This window comes from Melopsittacus undulatus, chromosome 6, assembly GCF_012275295.1.
Source record: "Melopsittacus undulatus isolate bMelUnd1 chromosome 6, bMelUnd1.mat.Z, whole genome shotgun sequence".
In the NCBI taxonomy this organism is placed as follows: domain Eukaryota; kingdom Metazoa; phylum Chordata; class Aves; order Psittaciformes; family Psittaculidae; genus Melopsittacus; species Melopsittacus undulatus.
This window is the reverse complement of record NC_047532.1, coordinates 28,444,229-28,467,572: the sequence shown is the minus strand read 5'-3', so window position 1 is coordinate 28,467,572 and position 23,344 is coordinate 28,444,229. Positions and strand designations below refer to the sequence as shown.

At 42.5% G+C, this 23,344-nt stretch overlaps 1 protein-coding gene across 2 annotated transcripts in view; it reads left to right on the top strand.

Moving 5' to 3' along the window:
* The first annotated feature begins 6,185 nt into the window (after window positions 1-6,185).
* Window positions 6,186-23,344, top strand: part of SUCO (SUN domain containing ossification factor) — a 39,684-nt gene continuing 22,525 nt past the window's right edge. For both annotated transcript variants that reach the window (XM_031047269.2, XM_031047270.2), the window contains exons 1-4: window positions 6,186-6,421; window positions 17,891-17,999; window positions 20,256-20,357; window positions 21,626-21,771. In XM_031047269.2, coding sequence (XP_030903129.2) covers window positions 6,357-6,421; window positions 17,891-17,999; window positions 20,256-20,357; window positions 21,626-21,771 — 422 coding nt within the window. In that variant the 5' untranslated portion in view covers window positions 6,186-6,356. The remainder of the gene's footprint in view (window positions 6,422-17,890; window positions 18,000-20,255; window positions 20,358-21,625; window positions 21,772-23,344) is intronic.

Below are 23,344 nucleotides of genomic sequence, written 5' to 3'. Positions count from 1 at the left end.
TTTTCCCAGGGGGCTCAGACAGCAGCTGCCAGGAAGCACCAGGGGAACCAGCAGGCAGTGTCACAGCAGTTCACCCCGCTGACAGCCCCTGGTCCCACACCACATTTCCACCATGTGACCAAGAGCTAATTTTGATTCTCTGTGATTCAGCTGCCGACAGCCCTGGACCTTCTCTACTCCATCAGCCCCCCTGCCCTGATGGCAAGAGCAGCTCCTTAGCTGCTGACCATCTTGTCTCTCTGGCTGGCAGCAAGCAGCAGCCTCTGCACTGGTGTCACTGCATCAAGCAAGGATGCTGCTTATGGTTGTACCTTGAAAGTCTTCTGCCAGGTTAAGCGACGGCTCCTTGAAGCCATTTTCTATCAGTTCCCAAGCACTGGCTGTAGGAAATGGTGTTTTCTGTTCATGCAGGATGAGGCTCTGTGGTCCCAGAAGGGGTCCTTCCTGCTGCATCCTACCTGGCCATCCTTGCTGGAACAATCATTTCATCTCCTATTTCTAGGCAAAGATAAATTCAAACGGAGCCATGGCAAATAAGCAAAACAAATTGAAATGTTTCCAAAAGTGGAATTCCCATCTCAATTAATTTTCTCCATCTTATTTAAAGTTTTGACTTTCAGGTTTTGAGCCGCTAAAGAGGGGGCACAGAGCCAGGCAGAGGAAATCTCTCTCCCACCCTGGCTGTGCCCCTGGAGAGCCACATGAGCTGTCTAAACGGGTGGTCCCAGCCATGGTCCATCAGTGCTTTTGAGAGCCACAGGACTGTGCCACCACCTACCCTTGCTAGATTTCAAGGCTCTTTCAGGCAGGATTGAGGCTTGCTGGCTGGAGATCAGAGCAGTTGCTCTTCTACACCAGGTCACGCAGCCCTAGCCAAGTGTCACTGTGCAATCATCCCTGCCTGCCGTGAGAGCTGCCCGCCGCTCCTCAGCGCCATCGCACACCACTGCACTGCCCACATTAAATAAACCTAATGAGTCTCTGTGCACAGCAGGTGTTTTGGTCAGCTCCATCAACCGGTCACTGTGACTGTCCTCACAGCCTGGCAGCCCAGGGTGGTGCCCACCAGGTTTTAAAGAGGGGTGTGGAAGCAGGAATCAGCATCCATACAGGGGATGCCTTTAGGGCTGCACAGACACAGGTCCTCCCCATGGGACAGCATGGCAGCCCCAGCCCTGCAGAGACATGACATGAGCAGGATCACTGAGCGTGCAAACTCTACCAACAGTCCCGGCTGCCTCAGCCCAGGGGTGAAACCCTGCAGCAACCTTCCCCCAGAGTCCCATATCTTGGAGGCAGTTTATTGAGTGATGCAAGCGTAATTAGCTCAGCTGGAGGCAGAGCTGCTCGTTTGATTTTGCAAGGCAAATTATTCCAACCCCTTTTCTGTTTTATGCAGCCTGTTTCCCTTCAGTGTGAAGTGCAGACGAATTCAGGATTTTTTTCTAAGTTAAGTTTTATGCTGAATTCTTTCCTGCAAGTGGTTAACAGTTCATCTAAAGTCAGAGGAAGTTCTTGAAAGCAATCTTGCAATTTACAGCTTTTCCTTTACTAAATAAGAAACGGTCAGGAAATTAAACAGGAAATTGTGTCTGGAAGGAACAAAAGTTACATTGTCAAAGCCTCCTTATGAAAGATTTACTTTATTTTAATCAGTAAGGAGCCAAGATCAATAGTCAGAAGAGGAAGGAGCTTCTGTGAATTAAATAATACGTGGAAAGAAACCCAACACTTGGGAAAACAAGAAGCCTTTGTAAAGAGCAGATAGGGATGAATGGGACAGAAGGTTTAGCATCTGCTTCCTGAAAATGCTGGAAACAAAGGCCCAGGACATAACTCAGGATCAGGTATCTCTCCAGAAGTCAAACACTGCTCCCTGGCCTTGGTGCCCAAATCCCGGAGAGATACTCTATAGCCTGTGCAACACTCTGGATCTATTCGAGTGTTAAAAGAGTCCAATAGACAAGCATTGCCCCATAGCCATGCAGGGTTTGCAGGTAAAACCACAGCATCTTTTTTCTCCTCCTGCTCAGAAACACCACACTGAGGTGCCCTTTGGGTGGCTCCCTCCAGGTCTCCCTACTTGGGGCACTGAGCACGACGACCCGGCTTTTATTCCGTCAGCAGAGCAACGCTTGTACCACTGCCGGTGCAACACGTTACACTTTATATACCCAGTCTTTTGCGCCTGCACATCACCATTGCAGGCCATGGAGAGCCCTCCCCACCCAGGGGATGCAGGTACATACACCATCAGGTGGTACAGTGGCTCGAATTCAGCCCCTGCCCCAGCTCACCTCATGCTGGGCTATAGCCAAGAGAGATCTGGCTAAGAGCAAGCCAAAATTCCACTGCGAACATATAGCACCTTTTGAGAATCCCATGCAAATATTTGCTCCCAAGTAACCCTACAGTACCTTGGGCTTTGGGCTAATCATGGGTTCTAGCTGGGTAAGCTGTAAATTTTTTTACTATTACATTGCTCATCTTATCAGTGGTTGAGAAACAAGCTCAGTAAGCACTGGTATGTGGGTATGTCAGAGGTGATGCCTCAAAGCCTCTGTCTGGCTTAATAGGCACCAGGCTCTTTTGGTAGATGTTTATACCTGGTGGGGACTAACTCAAAGGAGGTTTTTCTCCAGGATCCTGACTGTATACCTGTATACCTGACAGGATACCTGTCACTGTAATGGTTCCCCTGAAATGATCTATCTTCTGTGACAGCTCTTTAGCTGTGTTTGGTCTAAACTGTATGTGATTAATTCCCAGCTGGTAACAGGACCAAAGTGTGTGGGAGCTGTGCCAGTTGAGAGCAGCTGCATGGGCTCAGCAAGTGTGGCTTCACAGCCTTTTCCCCTTCTCTTGGGGGAAAAGCTTTTGGTAAAGAAGCTGGAAGAATTACTGTCCTGGGAGCAAGGCAGAAGCTGACAATGGAGATGGTCCCAGCCGTATGCTGTGGCATGGCCCCGAGGAAAACACCACCTGCAAGCGCTGGGGCAAGTGCTCTGGCTGGAAATGCATAGCAATGAGTTAATAAATGTTTACCAGCTCTTCTAGCAGACAACTGAGCAGTTGTTTCAATTTATAATGCTTTATGGAAGGATTTCTCTACTGCTTTGCTCCTGGCCATCCCCAATGCACAGAGGTTGTGGCTGAAGCTGTGTTGGTGGGATGGGGAAGCGCTCTCTGCCTGCAGGGTGACTTGACTACTGTGAATCCTTGGAGAGGCTGAAGGCAGGACACTGGGTGTGTAGATGCACACCTTGCCTGGCATCTTCCTGTGCTGACACACTGCTCTCGCTCAAAAGGTAAGGTACCATAACTGGCAGCATCCATGAAGGTGATGAGTCCCACCCTGGGGGTCATGTCACCACGGAGGGACAGAAGGAGGCAGCTGCAGCCAAAGCTCCCATTGCCCTGCCTCTCTGCAGCAGCCTCCAGCCCTGAAAGGGGAGATGTATGGCATTCCCTGACATGGCTAAATCAGCTGCAGGTGGGACCTGCGCTCTTGCTCCCATGGCTCGGGGAATTTCCCACCTCCCAGGCAGCTCCCTGGGGCCACCATAGAGGCACACCCCTGGGCAGACATACTTTCTGCACCAATGATGCTCTGAGCATGGTCCTGCTGCCGGCCCCTGGAGGCACAGCAGAGCCCTCCACACAGCATCTCTGCTTGAAACCCTCACAAGGACAGTTAGACGCCCTCACAGCCACAGATCCATGCTGCTGCTGTGCCATGTCTTAGCTCTGCTGCTGCAAAAGGCTGAAGAAACCCTCATAGCAAAGGTGCTTGCTCATGCTCCACCAGTGCCACGAGGCAGCTAATCAGTGTTTTTCAGGACTCACCTCACTTCCATAACTGGTTGGGCAGCTCCTGTGTGATCCATGCTCCTGGGGCAACAGGATCTGACCCAGGAGCTGAGTGGCACCGGGGCAGGAGACTGGATGCTGACGCACTGGGAAAGCTGCCAGTGGGTTCTGTGGCTGGCACTGGGACATAGAGCAAAGCCGCTCTCTGTCAGAGCCACCTGCCTGGCCACTTTCATCTCGGTATAATCCGTACTGTGGTTTAGCAAGCCCATTTCCCATTGCCAGAGGTTCACATTAAATCCCATGGGCTTCTTTTGAAACCTACCAGTGACTTGCACAGGAATTTCTTCCTGTTCAACTTCAAGAGTCGCAGACTCATCCAGACAGCTCCTAGCCTGGCTAAGCTGCAAGGCATGGAGCAGCAGGTGCTGCTCTGCACCTCAACTTGCTGCCCCATGTGCTGTGCTGTTATTCCCCGTTTCCCAAAGAGATACAGGTACTGCAGGACAGGCCATTTCTGTCACTGGGAAGCCCATGGTTTGCTGACCCAGGGGGCTTTAAGCCACAGCCTGTGTAGAGATGAGGCACAAAGCTGGAGCTTCTCCCTCTTCCGTTCTCAATGTGTTGGCACACAGGTCTGTCTGCTGTCTGCAGCATTCTGAGCTCTCGGAAGGGTGGGGGATGCCAAGTGTTAATGAAAACACAGTATTACAAGGTGAGAAATCAGAAAAGAACAGACACAAAGACTCTCCAGAGGTTTCCAGTGCCAGCTGGGAAAGTTACTTGCAGCTGGTTGACTACAGTCAATCCATCCTGCAGCTTGTCATCATCAAGCTGAGAGCTGCAGGCACCCCTCCTTTTGGGAGCAGCCCCGGACCTCCGTAAGGGCCAGTTCATGGGGCTGGAGATGCTCTGGGATAAACAGGAACCAGGATCTAGAATGGCCCTGCTCCTGCAAGGATTGCTGTGATTCACACCCTCCCCTTCTGCTCTCGGGGCAAAGCTGTACTTCCCTGTTCGGAGTTCTGACATGTGCATGTGTCCAACACAGCATGCTGGTGACTAATCCACCTGTGCCTTCCAAGGCTGTCGTAATGCCCCATGTGCTGGGTGAGCAGCACACGTTGTTGTTCCCTGTGGATCTGATTATGCTGTGGCAGCAGGAACCCCAATCCTGAGCCATTTTTTGGTGACAGTAAGCTGTAAGGATGGTTTTCTTGGCTACCACAGCTCAGTGTAAAGCCCATTTTAGAACACCTTGCTTCAGATTTAGGCGTGGCTATCTACAAAATCCCTAACGTTTTTGGGTGTTTTTTCGCACCCAAATGTGCCTGTACCAGGAAAGGCACCTCTCCTTTGTCACACATTGGGCACGGGCACCCAGCTGCCGAGGTCATGCTCATGGCTGCCAGGCCTGCATCTCCCAGCAGTGCTCCGCAACCCCCAGGCATCAGAAGGCAGTGCTAGGCAGGGAAACAGGGGAGTTCTGTGCGGGCAGCTGCTGGGATGGGGAGAGAAGCTGGTCCAGCAGGGCTTGGCCAGGCTGCCAGGTCCCAGGCACTTCCCGTGTGGGGCTCAGGACACACCTGAGGACCTGCCGGGCAAACTGTGGCTTGGCTCTTTCTCCTGCAATGAATGAATATGCACAAAACCACACTAAACACTTCTCTGGCACCACCTGTGCCGACAGACTCGAGCCGGGCTGCCATGCGGCTGTCAGTGGGTGAAACCCAATCCCAACCGCTCCTCACGGGCTCCCGCAGACCACCCGCAAAATGGCTTCTTGGCCCCCACTCGCAGCAGCAGACCCCGCCGCCCCGCCTTCTGCCCCGGAACTACAGATCCCATCAGCCCCGGCAAACAGCTTCCGGTCCACGCCCATTCCGTGACGATGATTCCGCTGGGGGCCTTAAGCGACACCAATCAGCGCTCGGCTCTGCGGGGCAACCAGCGAAGAAGCCCGATTTAAAAAATACATTTTAAAAACGGTCATGTCGGAAAGCCGTTGCTTAAAACGCCCTCGCACTGGAAATAATGACGTTCTTCGCGTGCATCTCTGCCTCAGACTTTGCTGTTAGCAGTCGTTTATTACTGTGGCCGTTTCCCTTTAAGGTCTTGTTTGACACGGACACCTCAGAGGGGTCCTTTGGAGGGCGGGGAAAGGGAAAGCGACTCTCTTCATTTGTCGCCGTGCTCGAGGGGAGAAGCCAACCCTCGTTGGCAACCGGGGTTTAGGGGCGTGGCCACGCCAAAACGCGCAGGCCATTGGTCTCGGCGGAGCGAGGGGGCGTGGCGAGATGTCGTAATGGGTGACGCGTATCCTTCCAGCTCAGCGCGTGAAGGGATAAGGGGCGAGGGGGAGGGGCCCGGTCCGGCGGGCAGTAACGGCTGCGCTCGGTCGCACTGCTGTGCGTCGCGTGGAGGAGGGGCCGCCCCAACGGTCGTTCCTCTTTAGCGGCCGCCGCTGCTCACGCTTCTCCTGCGGTCCCTCTGCCGGGGAGGATGTGCCGCCGCTTCCCGGCCGCGGCAGGTAGACGGGGGAGACGATGAGGGAGCCGCCCCGCCGGCTTCTGGCCCTGGGCTCCTGCCTCTTCCTCTGCGCCCTGCTCTGGTGAGTCCCGGCCCCTCCGCGGCCCTTCGCCCTCACGGTAGGGAGGCTCCTCCGAGGCCTTCGGGCCGAGTGTGTTCTGCTTCTCGGAGCTCCTTGAGAGGACATAGGAGGAGGACCCCGCTGCCGGGCCTGCCTGCAGCTTTGCCGCTGCCGTCTTTTCCGGCAGCTCGGGGACCTCGGTCCGCTCACGGTGCTTAGCCTGGGGAGCCTTTTTCTGCCCCAGCTGCGGCGGGGAGAGCGCCTTGGTCGGGATACTGAGGGCTAATGGCCAGAGACACATAGAGTGGGAGGTGAAAGCGGAGATGGTGCCACTGGGAAAAAGAAGGTGCTTCCTCTCGGAAAAGCAAGAACGCCTTCAGGTGCTGGCAGCACATGGTGTTGTGTTAGGAGAAAGGCAGGTTACAGCTTTTGGGAGGGTTACTCACGAGGATGTGAACGACGGTCGTGTACTGTGCTCTTGAAAATGAGTGCTGTCAGATGTAGAGATCGTCTTCAGGTATCAGTGGTTTGGAGTTATTCTGTATGCTTTTGTATGAGTATTTTGTTGCTGCTTGGTGCTTTTAACTATATGATTTACTTGCTTTTTCAATTTCAGGCTGAACTCTGGCTGTGTTCTCTTAAAGATCAAGTTGCCTTAGTCTTGAAACAGATTTTCTGCAACTGGCTGCAGTCATGTTAAATTAAAGCCAGTGATCCTTTTCAGTTTTGCTTTGGTTATGTATTTGAGTGCTTTCATGGTGATAACCTTGTTCCAGCATCTTGTGTTTACTTTGTTTTCAAACTGCCTTAAAAGATGGTACTTATTACAACACAAATATTAGGAGAATATGTTTCTGTAATGTAGGTTGTAAGCATCTTAAACTTTGGCCTCCTTTGAACACTGACTCACTGTTTGCTGTTAAAACTGGCTAGTATTTCTCAAACTGCAAATACGGAAAACAGAACAGCAGTAGTTGCTAGAGATAATTGTGTGTCCCATATATTACTTTTAATACATTTCCTGTAAATTATTTAGATAATCTATTAAAAACATATGAAGGAAATAGTCTTTAAGGTTTGGGTTGTTTTTACAGTTAATTCTAGTTGGATGAAGAAGGGGGAGTTCAAATATTTCTTTGTACAAAATCAGTTGCAAATCGGGTGCTGACAGTTGCATTACTGGGTTCAGACAGTCCTGGAGCAAATTAGGTTTGTGTCATCACATTTTTTTTCTTAGGAGACAATACAATGAGTCCAAAAAGTGCTTGAAAACTCTGTTGCTGTATTTACTTTTGGAAAAAAATTTAATCGAACCTATACAGCTAAAACTTTTTTCAGTGAGCTGTGAACCTGGTAAACTGTTTTAGACAGTTTTCAACTTCTTGCCCAACTAAGTTTCTTCTCATGAATGGTTCTACTTGTATAGTTGGGATTCTTATTAGGAAAACAGTTTTCTTTCTGACTGTCTTGAAGGCAGATAACCTGTTCCTGCCTCGAAGTAATTTGTAGATGAAGGTTCTCCGCGTAACGATAGTGGTCAGAGTGATTTTTTTGTTGCTATGTTCTTTGTCTGCTGTTTTAACTGAATTGTTCAGCTAAAGAAAAAGTTCAGGCACATATTCTGTATTGATAAAGGATTATCATGTTCAGCTAACTCGGAGATGGCTCTTTAAAGCACTCTCTTAACTGATCTTACAGCTTGCACTAGAGTATTGCAAACCTTTTACTATTTAAAAAAAAGTTCAACTTGAGTGTTCACCCTGCCCACTCTGGCTGCTTTTGATTAGAGAGCCAATAGACCTTGGGAGCAGTACAAGCTCTAGTTGCCTAGTTTGATGTCCAAATATGAATTCACACTGGAGAGTTTAAAATCCTCTGCAGGATAGCATTGTGACATGCTTTAATTTCAGTAGCTATGTCAGAGGTGTATTTGGAAAGTCTTGAGATCTATTAATTCTGGCATTGTTGCTGGACTGTGTAGCATGATAAGTTGTGATGTATTTAACTTTTCCTTTCCTAAAAAGAAAATCAACAGCTTTGTTTATATAAGCAGTTAAGAATCTTTAAATAGTAAATGGAGGCTTTGTGTTATAAATGTTATGTGGGACAAACACATTTCAAGACAACTAAATTTGAAAAGTCATCTTCAAAGAATTTAATGGTGGCAAGAGAGAAGTGCTTTTATACATGAAACTAGTGGTCAACAGAATAATAAGAAGCAAAAAAAGCAGGGAAACTAGAATTGTTGAAAGAACACTCTTGGGGCTCTTTTGATTCTTACCTTTTAGTTAAAAATGTGACTGTGTATTACAAAACCTAAAAAAATCTGAGAACCTTGAGTTAGGGGATTTGTTAACTGATGTCTTTGCAATAAAGGCAATATGATGCTCTTTGGGAGTGCAGGACTTGAGAGTTACTGGTACTTGAGGCTTTCTGAAGCTACAGCTCTCTGACAAGGCTGGGAGCCAGCAAGGTTGTTTCAAGTAGTTCAGAAAAGCAGGATGGCTGCATGGCTTTAGAGAAATGCTTTTGATGGAGGTAAGCTTTAGGAATGTAGTGCTCTAAAAATAATACCTATCTGTGCAGACTGGAGCTTTGACTGTGCATAAGAAATAACTTCTGTTGTCCTGAATTTATGGAGATGGCTTTAGGCTTCAGTTAATCTCTTTGTGTGGATGATATAGTGCAAAAAATACTTTTAAAACTTGTAGTGCTTTGTAGTTTGACAATATACAGAGCTGAGTAAGTGGAACAGGTTTAGAAGCTTATGGGGATACTAGTACTATCTGAATTGAGACTAGCTGTGACAGTTGTTTGAAGTATAACCTGTATAAATGTTTCTGATGTCAGCTTTTGTTTTCCCATAAGCTGCACTTTCAAAGTGTTAGCTATGAGTTTAGTAGAGAAATAATACATACAGTAATTTGTTTTTCTGATTCATTCTGCCCCAGAAAGTGCATTGTGTATCCTGGTCTGTTTAGCTTTTATGAATTCTTTTATCATCCTCAGTTTTACAACTCTGCGTAAAAGAAAGATGGGTATAAGTCCATGTGCGCACTGGGATGCTTTAGTTGTTGTTACACTGTGAATGTGCTGCATCAGTAAAGCATGGCTTGTATAAAAGTGTCTGAGCAGCAAGATGTGCTGTTGCTGGTGGAAAACCCCTGGTCTAGTACCTCTGACTCTGAAATTAGTGTACCCTGAAAATTGTGAAGTTCAAATTGGGTCAGTGGCATAGCCAGGAATAAAGCCCAGATACAGCTGCACTGGAAGGGGACAGATTTTGATATTGCTTTGTATTTCTACCTATTTATGTGAAGATTCATATCAATGTTAACAAAATAAAATGTCTGGTTTTGCTTTGTGTTACAATGTTCAACATTTTTGAAGGAGTGCTTGTTGAAAGCTTCTGCAATGCAAGAGGAGCTGTGAAAAAAGCAGTGCTATACTGGCACTGTGATAACATCACTAGTGTTTATTTTGCCGTTCCTATCCTGTAGAGGCAAAAGCCATGCAAACCAGATTAGAGATCACTAAAGGAAAGGGTTTGCTAATAGGAAATTTATTTGCTTATTACTGGCTTTAGGCTTAAGCCTTAAGCTTGCGTCTGTTAATAACAAAGGTGTTGAGTGGTAGAGTTGGGGCGTGAGAGGCTTGTGTGCCAGTGTAACATGCCTGTTATCACAGAAATCCTCTTTTCAGCAGAGTATGTTTGCAGGAGAGTGCTCTGATGATTTCTACTACTGTAACATGTTAGTAATGATGCTGAGAATTTTATATGTCGATTCTCCTCTTGTGTAGTTACTTTAATCTCTTCAGAAGGCTGATATTGAAATGCACACACAGGGTGCTTAGTTTTATGGCAGAAAGCAGTAATGTGATTTAGGCATTGCTCATACAAACTTTTGTTCCAGGCATCTGATTCAGAAGTAAAGCCATGTTCTTAGATATGGAGTATCTTGTTTGGAAATGTCTTGTTTGGAAGCTCTGTAGTTAAGGTTGGGAAATAAGTAATTGTACTGGAACTCTTGGACTCAGTCAAATTTGAATATACCTAGCTTGTGGCCTGCTCAAGTTGAAGGTATTGTATGCAAGCAGGGGCTCTGGTGTCTTACCCAAAACAAATGCTTGGCTCAGTTATTGAATATTTAGCTTCCAAAATTATTTGAAAATCAGTGTTTTCATGCAGTAACTTCTAAAATATTTGTCCTAGAAACGTCATATTTGTTCGTTATGCAAGTAGTGTACTAAAGTGGCATGTGCCCCCTCATGAGGTTGCTGTATTGATGCACAAGACTGCCTGTTGCAATGAAATGTGCCCCACTTAACACACTCAATTTCAAGTTTTTCCGAAATGTTTTTCTCTAACCTGTTGTTAGTTGTTTTCCACTTTAATCTTATAATTGTATTTTACAGAACACTTTTGGCTTTTCTGCTTTTCCTGTTTTCAGTTTTCTGTATTAATCTAGCCTTTGGTGAATTCTGTGCTGCTTCCAAAGGCAGGTTGTGAATTTTTTTTATCAGATTAACATATGGAGGTGCTACAGCCCTTTGCCTGAAGAGGGTGGGTTTTTTTTCTATGCATGAAAACTTTTGGCTGAGAACAAGTAATACTCGTAAAAGCTTTTCTTGTAATTCTTGGTGAAAATACTGAGCTGGTACAACAGACTGATTCCAAAGCTAGTGTGGAGAACTGTTTGAGTGAGTGAAAATGTTGGTATAGAGATGACTTCAACTGGATTGGAGTGTCAGTAAAAGGTTATAGCAGTTCAAAATTAGCTTAGGTGCTCAAAGAAACCTTCTTTGCTTGACTGAGTTTTGGAATGGTAATCAAGATATTTTTAAAATACTTTAAAGGTAAGAAGCCTATTAAAAATACATGACAAAATGCTTGGGAGTTAGCTGATAGCAACTTTAGAATGATCTAGGGCAAAATTCTGGTTGTGAAGTTTATGCTGACATTCCACTCATTGGCACTGTGTTAAGCTGTGTTGCACTCACAGGGGCTTTTTACGTGGGAAGTTGATGCAGAGCAGCTGATGATGATTCTGAGCCTGCTGTTTCGATATTGTGGCTGTGTAGATAAGCTTATGAATTTAAGCAATGAGGGAAATCTTTAAAGGTGTGTCAGACATTACTGAAGACTCCAAAATCCTTAAATTCTAATCACAGTTCATAGTTATTCTAATATGTTCCTGTAGTCCTTTGTGGTTAGTGTCAGGCTTTACTGTCTTTTTCCAGAATGTGTTCTTTTCCCAAAACTCTTGCATTAAAGATAACTAGAGCCTGACAATGCAGGGATTCTCTTAAGCTGTGATCTTAAGTGCAGTATTACAGAAGCCTGTTACTGAGAGCTACTAGGAACTTTTAATCACTTTGAGCACTTCCAGATGGACACCTTTCAAGGGTTAGGGTTTGTAATTTTTGTCTGTGATTTCTGAAATAGACTACCTGGATGCTCCAAGAAAGAAGAGGTATATGTTCCAGTGTTACCTTGCAGCATGCATCTAATATAGGCTGCTGTCTATCATGAGCACTGTGTCAAAACTATACAGTTACGGTGCTGTGAAGGTGGCTATTGAGATAATAGCCTTTTCTAGGATAGGATTAGAGTAATATTGGTAGCACTGTAAGAAAGGCATGAAGGGCTTTTCCACTGTTAGTCCTTGACCTTTATTTCCATTGTTTGATTTAGGAAACAGGGGAAGGTCATGGACAGTGGTATGTTCTCCCTCTGTCTTCAATTTTTATATCTGAGTTATACACTACCTCAAAGCAAACTTTCTTTTTACACGTTAAAAGTGTCCACAGTCACCAGATCAGATCAGGGTTGCAGAGAAGTATGTGGCTGAGGGTGGAATGCAGGACTATCCCTTCAGGCAGTAAATGGGTTAAATCTGATAAAGTAACCTTGTTTTTGCAGTCTTTGCATGCTAATGCATTTAAAGTGCTGAAAGCTGTATTTTATACTGATGGTTGGAATCCTATTGTCTGAAGCTGTGGAATTCAGTGGTGTCAGAAGTATCTTTGTTTTGGGCTCCTCTGAATAAGTGAAGTAACTGTCTATTTTTTGTGTGTCTCATTCCAGTTAGACAGTTTGGAGAGCATGTTCTTTGCAAGGAGTGGGAAAGATATTAAACCCCTAAATTAATTGCAAAATACAATGGATTGGTAAAAAATTTGCAAAAAAACCTCCAACTTCAGCTGGTTTGGGGTTGTGTTTTTACGCGCTGGGTTTGGGTAGTTTGTGTCATTTCGGTTTCAGTTTGAGGTTTTTTTGTTGTTGGTTGGTTTTTCGTTTGGTCTTGGGGTGGTGGTGGTCCTGTCCCTGTCCACTCCTCCCGTCCCCCTGTTCCCCCGCCTCCCTTCATGAATAAAGGTGGTGGGTAGTGGTAGGGTATGAGACAGTATCAGTGCCTTGCTGACAGCAGCCTTGATTAAACCAGATCTGTGGATCTAATTTTCAGCTTTTCCCCTTAAAGGTCCATCATAACTTTTATCTTAGTAATGCATCCTGCTCTTCTGGGGTAATAAATGCTTCTAAATGGTGTGGGGTATTTGTTTGGTTTTGTTTGTTTTAAAATCAGGATTAAGGAAGATTAATGATTCTTCACTGCATTTATCAACACTTCCTTCCACTTCATGTGCAGAAATGAATGTTGTGTCTAGGGGGATTGTACTAAAGCAGTCAGTGGCTTGCAAATAGCTTTTTTTTTTCTTTGACTGGTTGAAATAATGCTGCCATAAAAACCCAGTCTTCATTTTCTGAGAGATCTACTTTGTTCTGCAGGCCTTCTTAAATGCAAGTCCCTCTTGCTGAACTGTTCTGAGAGAAATATTGATTCCATTAAGTTACTAGGGAGAGGGTGGGGGTTTCCTCCTTTTGCTGTTTCTGCTGCATTTGCAGTGGCTGGAAGGCTGTTTACTGCTGACAGGAGAGTTTGGCTGTGAGTCCGCTGAGCTCCTTGTTTATACAGAGCCTTTTTTCTCTTTAACAGACTAGTGGTAGTAGTTACAGATCTGTAGCACTTGTTCAAAGCAGGAGATATTTTTCTGACTCCTTGTTCATTCCCAGTTTCTCTCATTTTTTAATGTGACTAATCAAAAATAAATTATTCTATAATTGGGAAGCTTCAACCAACAAGTAGGCGCCTCTCTGCCATTAATAGGCTTGCTTTGTTGGCAGTCTGCTCCATAGGTCCAAATCCCACCCTCTGTCACTTCCAGAGGCCTTTTCTGAACTGATTCTGTGAATATTTTCACTAGAGAAGTGTCACATGGTAGGGACGGTGACATCTTCATTCTCTCTTAGCTGTTGGCCACTGGTGCATCCGTACTTGTTAGTAATACAGCCCTCTGAGAGGTGCAGAAAGTGTCAGTGATTGTCCTGCAGAGAGAGTGTCCCCTGTGTCTTTCAGAAGGGCTTGGAAATATGCTGATAATGGCTTCCTCTTTACTTTCCCTTTGCTTAAAATTACTCACTGACAGCTGTCAACTGTGAACTGTTTTGAACTGTTTCACTCTTTAGTGACCAGATGTAGGTCTTGTTTGGAGAGAGTTTAAGAAAATTCTTGAATAGTTCAATGAACAAATCTGTTTGAATTGCATGTTTTGTGTATCTGTTTGTGTATGAAGTCTTTGAAAGGGAAAGCTTAACCTGCTTTTCTCTGGGAAGGTCAAATAGTAGAACAACTCTTACCTCCAATTTTAATTTTTGTCAGCTGTAACTTGTATGATAATTTTTTTCTTACCACTTGTTTACTTTTTACTTGATTTTCATGCTTGTCAAACCAGTTATCAATAGCTTCACTATCTCTGATAGTCTTCTGCTGCCTCCTTCACAATTAAGAGCTTGAGCCAAATCAGAACTGGACAGTCTTTCACAAGAAACCTACACTGCAATTTCAGAACCACCTGTACTTTCAGAATTCAGTGTGTTCTTTCTCAAAAGCCTAACAGCTGTCAGTAGACCATAGCCAATTTGTGCAGCAGTAAGTGTACAGTACCATTTAGATAGGGGTGAGCAGGCTTTCTGCTTCAGTAGAGAGCCACAGTATGTACATGCCCTGTGAAGAGTGAAGATTCCGCCCTGTATTTCTGCCTGGGCTTGCATGTTTTGCTTTTGTGCATATCAAGCTGAAGAATTCATGGTGTGTTAGAGAAAATAGAATAAATAATGATAGTAAAAGACTTACATTTGTTTCTTTGCTCTTTATGAGATTTAATAGCAGCTGCTATTTTGAGTCATACTTAAGAAAAACTGAACTAGTGAAAATTTCTGTATACCTGTAAGTCACTAACTGTTGGTTAAATGTTTGAAATGCTCTCTTGAAGTATCTCTACACTGTTACATCATTACCTTGTACCTGAGACAGTATATCTAGTGACTAATTTCCAATACCATTTGGGCATTAGATCTGCCTGCTCGCTTTCTAGTCAGCATTAAAAATACTGCTATTCAGTCATGAAAAAGCGATGGGTGTATTAGTATCTACAGATACAGAAGCTGCTGTGCTTTCACTGGACATAGAATCATAGAAGGTTGGAAGGGATCTTAAAGATAATTTAGTTCCAAACCCCCTACTGTGGGCAGGTTGCTCAAAGCTCCATCCAGCCTATCCTTGACATATTGTGCAAGTTTACTAAACTCAAAGGGAATTCTGTTCTCTGTAAATTAACAGGTTTTTGTTTGTTGTCTTTCTGTGTATAGAGAAATATTTAACAGAGGTGCTGTGCCATTTGGCAGTTCTCTGTTATGGGCTGTATAATTTGTCAGCCTGTGGCTAAAAAAAAATGCCTGTTGAATATGCAGAATGCTGAAAGAAGAAAAAAGAATTACAGTGTCCTGATAATGTGATTAATTTGATTTCTCACAGAATAACTGGTCTCATGTGGCCTTGCATGCTGTGGCTTTATGTTTTTAAGGCTTTGCCAGAGTTTGATGGCAGCAGTTGAATGATACATCCTGCCTGCTGCATCCTCTGTTGTAGTAGGGCTCAGCTTTTCTTGTGGGTGCATGCATGACCATATGTACAAAATGAATTTTCAGTCCCCTCTCTCATAGGGCTTTCTGGGAGACTTAAGGCATTATGGTTGAGTTGGAGTATACACAGGAGAATTTCTGGGAATAAACAAATTGGATATTGGACATAGTTTAGGTTGGAATAGCTTAAATTTATGAGCTATTAAACTGTATTCTTCTAAAAGCTGCATAGAACAGTTGTGGTTGGAAAGGACCTTAAGATCATCCAGTTTCAACCCCCCGGCCATGGGCATGCACACCACACACTAAACCATGTCACCCAAGGCTTTGTCCAACCTGGCCTTGAACACTGCCAGGGATGGAGCATTCACTCTCTCCCTGGCAACCCATTTCAGTGCCTCACCACCCTAACAGTAAAGAATTTCTTCCTTATATGTAATCTAAACTTCCCCTGTTTAAGTTTTAACCCATTACCCCTTGTCCTGTCACTATAGTCCCTAATGAATAGTCCTTCCCCAGCATCCCAGTAGCCCCCTTTCAGACACTGGAAGGCTGCTATGAGGTCTCAGCCTTCTCTTCTCCAGGCTGAACAGCCCCAACTTTCTCAGCCTGTCTTCATATGGGAGGTGCTCCAGTCCCCTGATCATCCTTGTGGACCTCCTCTGGACTTGCTTCAACAGTTCCATGACCTTTTTATGTTGAGGACACCAGAACTGCAGCCCAGGATACGATTGGCTTTCTGGGCTGTGAGTGCACACTGAAGCCAGCTCATGTTCATTTTCTCATCAACTGACACTCCCAAGTCCTTCTCTGCAGGGCTGCACTGAATCTCTTCTCTGCCCAGCCTGTAGCTGTGCCTGGGATTGCTCCAACCCAGGTGTAGGACTTTGCATTTGGCATGGTTAAACTTCATGAGGTGTCGAGGGGTCCCTCTGGATGGCATTCCTTCCCTCCAGCGTATCAACCAAACCACACAGCTTGGTGTCATTGGCGGACTTGCTGAGGGTGCACTCAATCCCACTGTCGATGTCAGTGACAAAGATGCTGAAGAAGACTGGTCCCAATACCAATCCCTGAGGGACACCACTCATTACTAAAGCATGATTAGTTGTGTTATAGTATCAGTATATTAAGGCAAGAAATGTACACCTTTTGTGCTAAGTGCTTTTCTTGATGGGAAGTGCTAAAAGTAGGTATTAACTTGGTTGTGAAAATGCACCTTGTTTTAAAATGCTGATTCACAGACAATGATATCTTCTGTACAATTTAGTACCACTTCAATGGCAATATCTGCTGCATATAATTCCCAATAATGGTCTTCAAGTTTTTAAGACAGGTGGTCATTCAATTTCTAAATGCTAGCATGATCAAGTTGTATAAGTCAATCCTGACCTAATATTCTTGCTATTGTTACTGTTAAGGCTGTGTTTTAATTTTTCAAAATTTGTAGGTTGCTATATCCACTTTTCTTGTATGCTTATATATATATATGCCTCCTCTTGGGAGGAGGGGGCCTTTTTCAGGGTTCAGAGGAACATTTGTGAGAAATCACATGGGGTCATACATATCACCTAGATGTTATGTAAACAGTATTTCCTGGAAAAAATGTTTGGCTTTAAAATGGCAGGTGGTGCTGATGGTCAAGTATTGTTGACAACTCCACTTAAAGCTCAATTTGCATAGCATTTTGCAGTACTTTTTTGAAGTCTGCATGAAGACCTTTTCTGGCCTTTGGGCCTCCAAACCTAGTAGTTTGCTGCACAGATATTATCTAGGATGTCAAAGGGCCATGCACTCTAAGCAACAAAAGATGCTGTTCTGGTGCATTTGTATAGATGTTGGCTGCTTTTCTATGGAAATAAATTCTACTGAGGAGCAAAACTATTTAGAGCTGAAAATACAGATAGATCTCTGGAGGTTGAAATTAAAGGAAGCACCTGGTTTGCCATTTGTATCTACATTTTCATCACGTTTTGCATGCGTCTTTTGTTTAATGTACTTATTTTCTCTAATTAAATGTGCTTGATGCTGACCATACAAGATTTTACAGGTATCATCTGTACAGGGAAATAAGGAGCTTTAATTTTTTTTTTTTTTTAATCTGTGGCTTTAGTTTTGCTTGGTAATAATCAATGCTAAAGACACCTTATTGCTACATGGCAAAAGATATGGTTGATTCATTTTTTTCCTAACTTGCAATAACTTAACTAATTTGTGTCAGCTTCCATTTTGTGACCTGGTATCATTTTGTGACCTTTGCTGATACTTTTGTCTTTCAGAAGTAGTAAATTTACAGTGTTTTCTGTTACTAATTTCTGAAGTCCACCAATAGTTTTGATAAATGAGTATCTATGAACTGTATGTGCATATTTTTATTTTTCTAGGTACCTCATGGGAACAACTGAAAAAAAGATGAGGGAGAGAGAATGCTGAGGGAATTTCAAAATACTGTTTATTCATTTTAGATCAAGAATTTGACTCGTGTTGTTTTTTTTTGTGTTAAATAGGCTTCCTGTTTGGCATGTCTTTTGTAAGGACAGTCTTTCATCGGCAGTGCAATATGCTTCAGGTGATGCTTGTGCCCTGGCAAATGATGATGAAAATGTCCAAGAAAAGGTATGCTGACTGAAATATGTTAATTAGCTGCTCAGTCTGATTTGATATTAAATAATTAAAAAAAAAATCACACACTTTGATTCATTGGGTCTTCTTGGCCAGAATTTTTAATATATTCAGTTGTTCCTTGAACCATGATGTTGTCCCAGGCTTTTGTTTTTCTTCGTGTTTTTTGCAGTTATGTGACAGTACAGCTGGACAGTTGGTGGGGGGGAGGGGCTGTAAATAATAAATAGTAAAGCTAATAATAGTGGCTCAGTTTGTTTATTTGGGTGCCAGATATTAGAAGAAGTCATCACGGATATGTGTACCTGGCTCTCTACAGAGGCCACAGTATGCCAGTTGCACCTGTGTTGTGTTAAAAGCCCAGTGAGCAGATGATTGGTATCCTAAATAGAAGACTTAAGATTATTTTTTTTAAGTCACTATTTATCCTGGTTTTCCTCCTACTTAGATTCACAAAGCTAAAGCACATATGTGAAATGCTAGGGAAAAAGAGTTTGTCCCTTATTTACATTACTCAGCACTTCAGGTTGAATTGAGTGTACTTGTCTCACCCTAACTCATCACAAGTTTCTGCATATTGCAGTTTCTGCATAGTGAGTTCCCAAGCTGTTGAGTCATATTAGGAAGTCATGATAATTTAATTAATTTACTTACATAGGTGATGAATCAGTCCTACAGTAAACATGGGTAATATGGATGTTATTGGTCTTCCCATTTTGTTTATCAGTGAGTAGTAGTGCTAATCATGGTCCTCATTCCAAGAAGGCTTTTATATGCCACATCAAACCTGGAAAATGTTTTAAGTATTCTAGTTTACCTAGGTGGAGAGCTGCCTGACCAGGAAAAAAATACTTTAAACAGTGTATTTCACTGTCTGAAGGATTTCATCATCTAGGGTAGCTGTATTTTTTTGCCAGCTTGTGCAGCCAGATAGCATTCAGTACGATTCTTCTGGCTGCCTGAAAAATGTCCTGCTCAAATTTAATTTCTGATGTAACAAAACTGGGAAGATAAGTAAGCTTGGAGACTGGGAAGCCACTGGTGTATGTTTTCTTACTTTTTTGGCGCATTCTTCTCTTTATTCTGTTAACTTGCCTGCATTGTTAAGGAGCCTTCTAAATTTAAACCCAAAGGTATGAAAGCTCATACATTATGCTGTACTTTTTACTTATTAAAGAAAAATCTCTTGGGTGTGTGAAAAATTTTAGGCATGTGTGTTATTACTCCTAACTAGGCTGCCAGAGTTGTCCTGCTCAAAAAGAGCAGTCTTGCAGCCTTTGATCAGTTTTCCTTAGATCAGTTGTCTCTTCAAGGTATTGATGGTATTTAATCTTGGGGACTACCATGTGAGCTAATAATATTTGGGAAAAATGTTGCTTAGCTGTTGTCACTGAGATTTGCCAGTGAAGACACGTAGTTCCTGTTCTTTCAGTGCGTGCCTTAACTCTCTCAAATGATTATTATCATGTAATCTTGTGTAGCGTATCAGTCCATTTTGGATTTGAACTTCCAGTATTTGACCACAGGGCTTTAGAGAGACCATAGAAAATTAGGGGTATGTAGATTTGTACCAGGCTTCTTGCTGTATCTTAAAGTATTACTCAAAAATGTGTGTTGTAGTCACAACTTTAAAAAAAAAAGCTTGAGTGGCAAGTACATTTTTATTAGTTCTGCAGTCTGGTGGCTTTAAAAGCTTTTTTTTTCTCAAGTGTATATTTTTTGGTTTAGTTTGTCAATTCACTGCACTTGATTGTAAATCTTTATTTATAAAAGAGGAAGTTGCTTCAGAAGGTTACAGCAGTCTTATGAATTATTCCAGTTCTGCTGACAAGACTGCTGTAACTGAAATGTGTGAAGCATTATTTTTTAATGGTTGTCTGTTGCAAGTCATTTTAGGATTATCCCTTTCTCCCTGCTTTTTGGGCTGCAAGGAGGGAGATACAGAGGGTTTGTCAACATGGGAAGTCACTGCAAAGTGATTAATTTTCCTAGCACACACTGAACAATTTAAGACAATGCTGAAGTGGTCTTTCCTGTGAAGGTTTAATGGAATTGTTTTGATTTGCTGTAGTGTTTGTTTTAAAGATGGCATGAGATAAAATGACATTTTAAATGTTTGTGGACAGTGGCTCTGGAGATTCATGTAGCTTGTAAAGGTAGTGTTATTAAGTCTGTACCAAAGGTAACTCTTCTTACTAGAAGACATTGTGTTACTGCATGCTTCTTGTTGTTTTGCCTTTAATATGCTAGGGGGAAGAGGCTGGTCCCAGGCTGGAGCCTGAGCATGCAGACTCAAGTATGTGGAGTTATGCTACAGAAGAGCTGCTTGATGACCTTACGAAATCTGTCCAGGCAAGACTTTTATTTCATTCACTTCAAATGCTTCTTGGATTTCAGTCTTTCACTTTGGTTATCTGAAGCTCATAGTGACAATCTATCGCATTTCATTTGCACCAGGCTTGCCATCAGATTCATGTTTCCAATGAAGGAGAAAACGCATGAGCTAACAGATCTTGCGTTTCCCATGTGCATAAGTAATAAGAGTAATTTAATATTTGTAGGTACTAACTAAATAAATCTTTGCAAGATAAAATTGGATGTTATAGGTATGGGTATCTCTTCATAAAATAAAATATAAAAGCCTTCTAACTGAGGTCTTTTATAGAGATCAGACTTGGTGATATAGCAGTCCATTTTAGCTTTGACCCTTAGTGGCTTCTGTTATTTTAATTTCCTTTACTAAAATGGAAAAAAGGTTGTGTTTCAGTTGTATGTGCTATTAATACCATTAAGTCAGTGCTTGGTGTTAAATATTACGAAGCCCCCTGTTAAAGTTTATTTGATACATTTTTGTTTTGTAGATCACAAGACAACACACATAGGACATACTTCTGAATGTATATTTTATGGTTTAGATGTGTAATTTTGTAGTAAAATGTTCCAGACCTCTTCATGTTCAGTTAGATGACTTGTGGTAATCTAGCTATTGGCAAGAGGGTCTTGTGTAATAGTATTTTCTATTACTGCAGGAGTTAATCTGACCTGTTTCAGTGGTTACGTACTTTTCCATATTTAGAAAGACTTACTTTGATTGTGCTGTGCAAGAGGTTATGGAAACTGGACCTAGAATAAGTAAGACTCAAGACTACTGGACTCTAGGAAGTGATAAGCAATTTACCTCTTCGTTCAGTTACAACATGGAATAGACTTCTAAATCATTTTGGATCTCCATTGGAGTGATAAAATTGAAAGTCTTTCCTAAAATTAAGCTTAGGATGAAAATAATAATGAGCTTTATTGTAGTGGACCATGCAAATACAACCATGTATTTCAGTTACTGAAGTATTCAAGCTTGTTTCTTCGTAGCTATCTCTATAGAAATGCATGGTTGAGGAAGCTGTTGCACATGCCTTCCTCAATATTTTGACACTATTATTGCTTTGGAAGAGTGTTGCAAGTATCATGAAGTAGCACTGAATACTACCTGGGTTTTGAAGAAAACTTGTTTCTGACAGAAATGTGAATTACCAAACTGTTAAAATTCCATACTAGGTGTTTTTGTATGAATGCTTTTCCTATTCAGGTTTTGAAAAAATGTATGTTCATGTATGTTTCCACAGGCTACAGAAATGAGTGAAGCAAGTCAGCCTGAAGCTGAGACACCACCTTCAGTAGATTTAAATGAAGCTTCATCTAGCATAGTTGCAAGCACTGAAAGCACTTCCAGTTCACCTACCTCAGAGATACCTCTGGTATCACAGCCCGAGTAAGCTTTTTTTATTGTTTTGGTCTTCAAGAGAATATCACCTGTTGTTAAACTGTTACATCTTCAGGTTTAGTAGGCATAAGACTAGATTGCTACACATGATTCTTTTGCTGTAATTTGGTTTATGGTGTCAAATGCTAATAGAATATGCTATCATTTATTCAGTGCGTGGATTAAAAGTTGTGTACTTGCATGAAGGGTTATACTGTTGCCAGTATTGGTTTTGAAGCTGCTGCTTTAGCAGAAAAACATACAGGCTTTTACATGCTAGATAATCTGTACTACTTAGGTCTCTACCATTAGGATTTCTGACCTTCAAAAATATGCTTTAACATTGGTGATAACAAGCATCAAAGCTGCTTCAGTGATGGCCTCTGCTTTCAGTTAAGGGATAACTTTGACTTATTAGTATAAGAACAACCAAGACAGTTTGTAATTCTGGTGCTTAGTAGTGTATTGCAGAGCTACCTCTGCTGCTGGCAGTCTTCAGAAACTGATGTGCTTAATTTTGTTTCCTTTTTGTGAAATGCTGTGCTATCAAATGTGAACTCTAGTATGGAAGTTAGTGTCTGTGTGTACACTTTGAGGTACTTTCAGAAAATTCTCCTGGGATTTTTAATGTATGTTAAGGTAAATATATTCTGATTGCTGATAAAGATCTAATATTAGTGTAGATACAAATTCAACACACTGAAAATGAAGTAGACTTCATTTTGGTGTTTAGGGTTTGTTTTTTTTGAAGGGGTTTTATTAAGAGTCCAGATTTTCTGGTTTTAGCAAATCTTCTTCCTTTACCGTAGAAAAGGTGTGGAAGTCTGGTCTGCTGACTGATCTTGCCTAATCTGCTAGGGCTAATACTAAAGCACATCTGGTACTTCAGAAATGCTTTTAATTGGAAGTCTTTGAAAATCTAGCTTCCCACACTTGCAATTTTTAAAAAGCAAAACTGGAACATAATTTCAGTGTGGTTTTTTTCTGCTATTGATTTGTGTAATGTGTTATAAGTCCTACTGTTGTCATGTCTCAGAACAAGATTCAGGATGTTATTTTCTTTTGAACATTCAGCTTGGCATCTTATAAATGTTGAAAATGGTCTTGCTGCTGTAGCTGGGGAATAAGGGAGTGATGAACTCTGAAGACTCAAACTATGAAACAAATGAAAATGGCAATCTGTTTTGGAGCAGTAGTGTTCTGATTCTAATATAGTATTAGTTTGCAGGAAGAAAGAGTAGAATTAGTGTAGAAGAGATGCGTTTTATATGTTATTTCAAACTTCAGTTTAGCTTTAAATAGTAATAGATGGTCTCTTTTTGTACAGATTAACTTTAATATCTAAAACACTGTGGTTGAACTCCATACTTGTACGAGATCTTTACAAAGACTCAACTGCATTTGTAATGTTTAGAGAGTATTTTTCCTGGTTTAGATGTTGATTTCTACCAGTGTAACAAAGTCCAGCTCCCTTGGGTGTTACCGGTTTGGTATTGTAGCAGGACCTCAAAATATTCTAGAAGTAATTTTATTCCAAACTATTTTTGCCCTGTAACATCTTTATTTTTTTTTTAAGAATGGT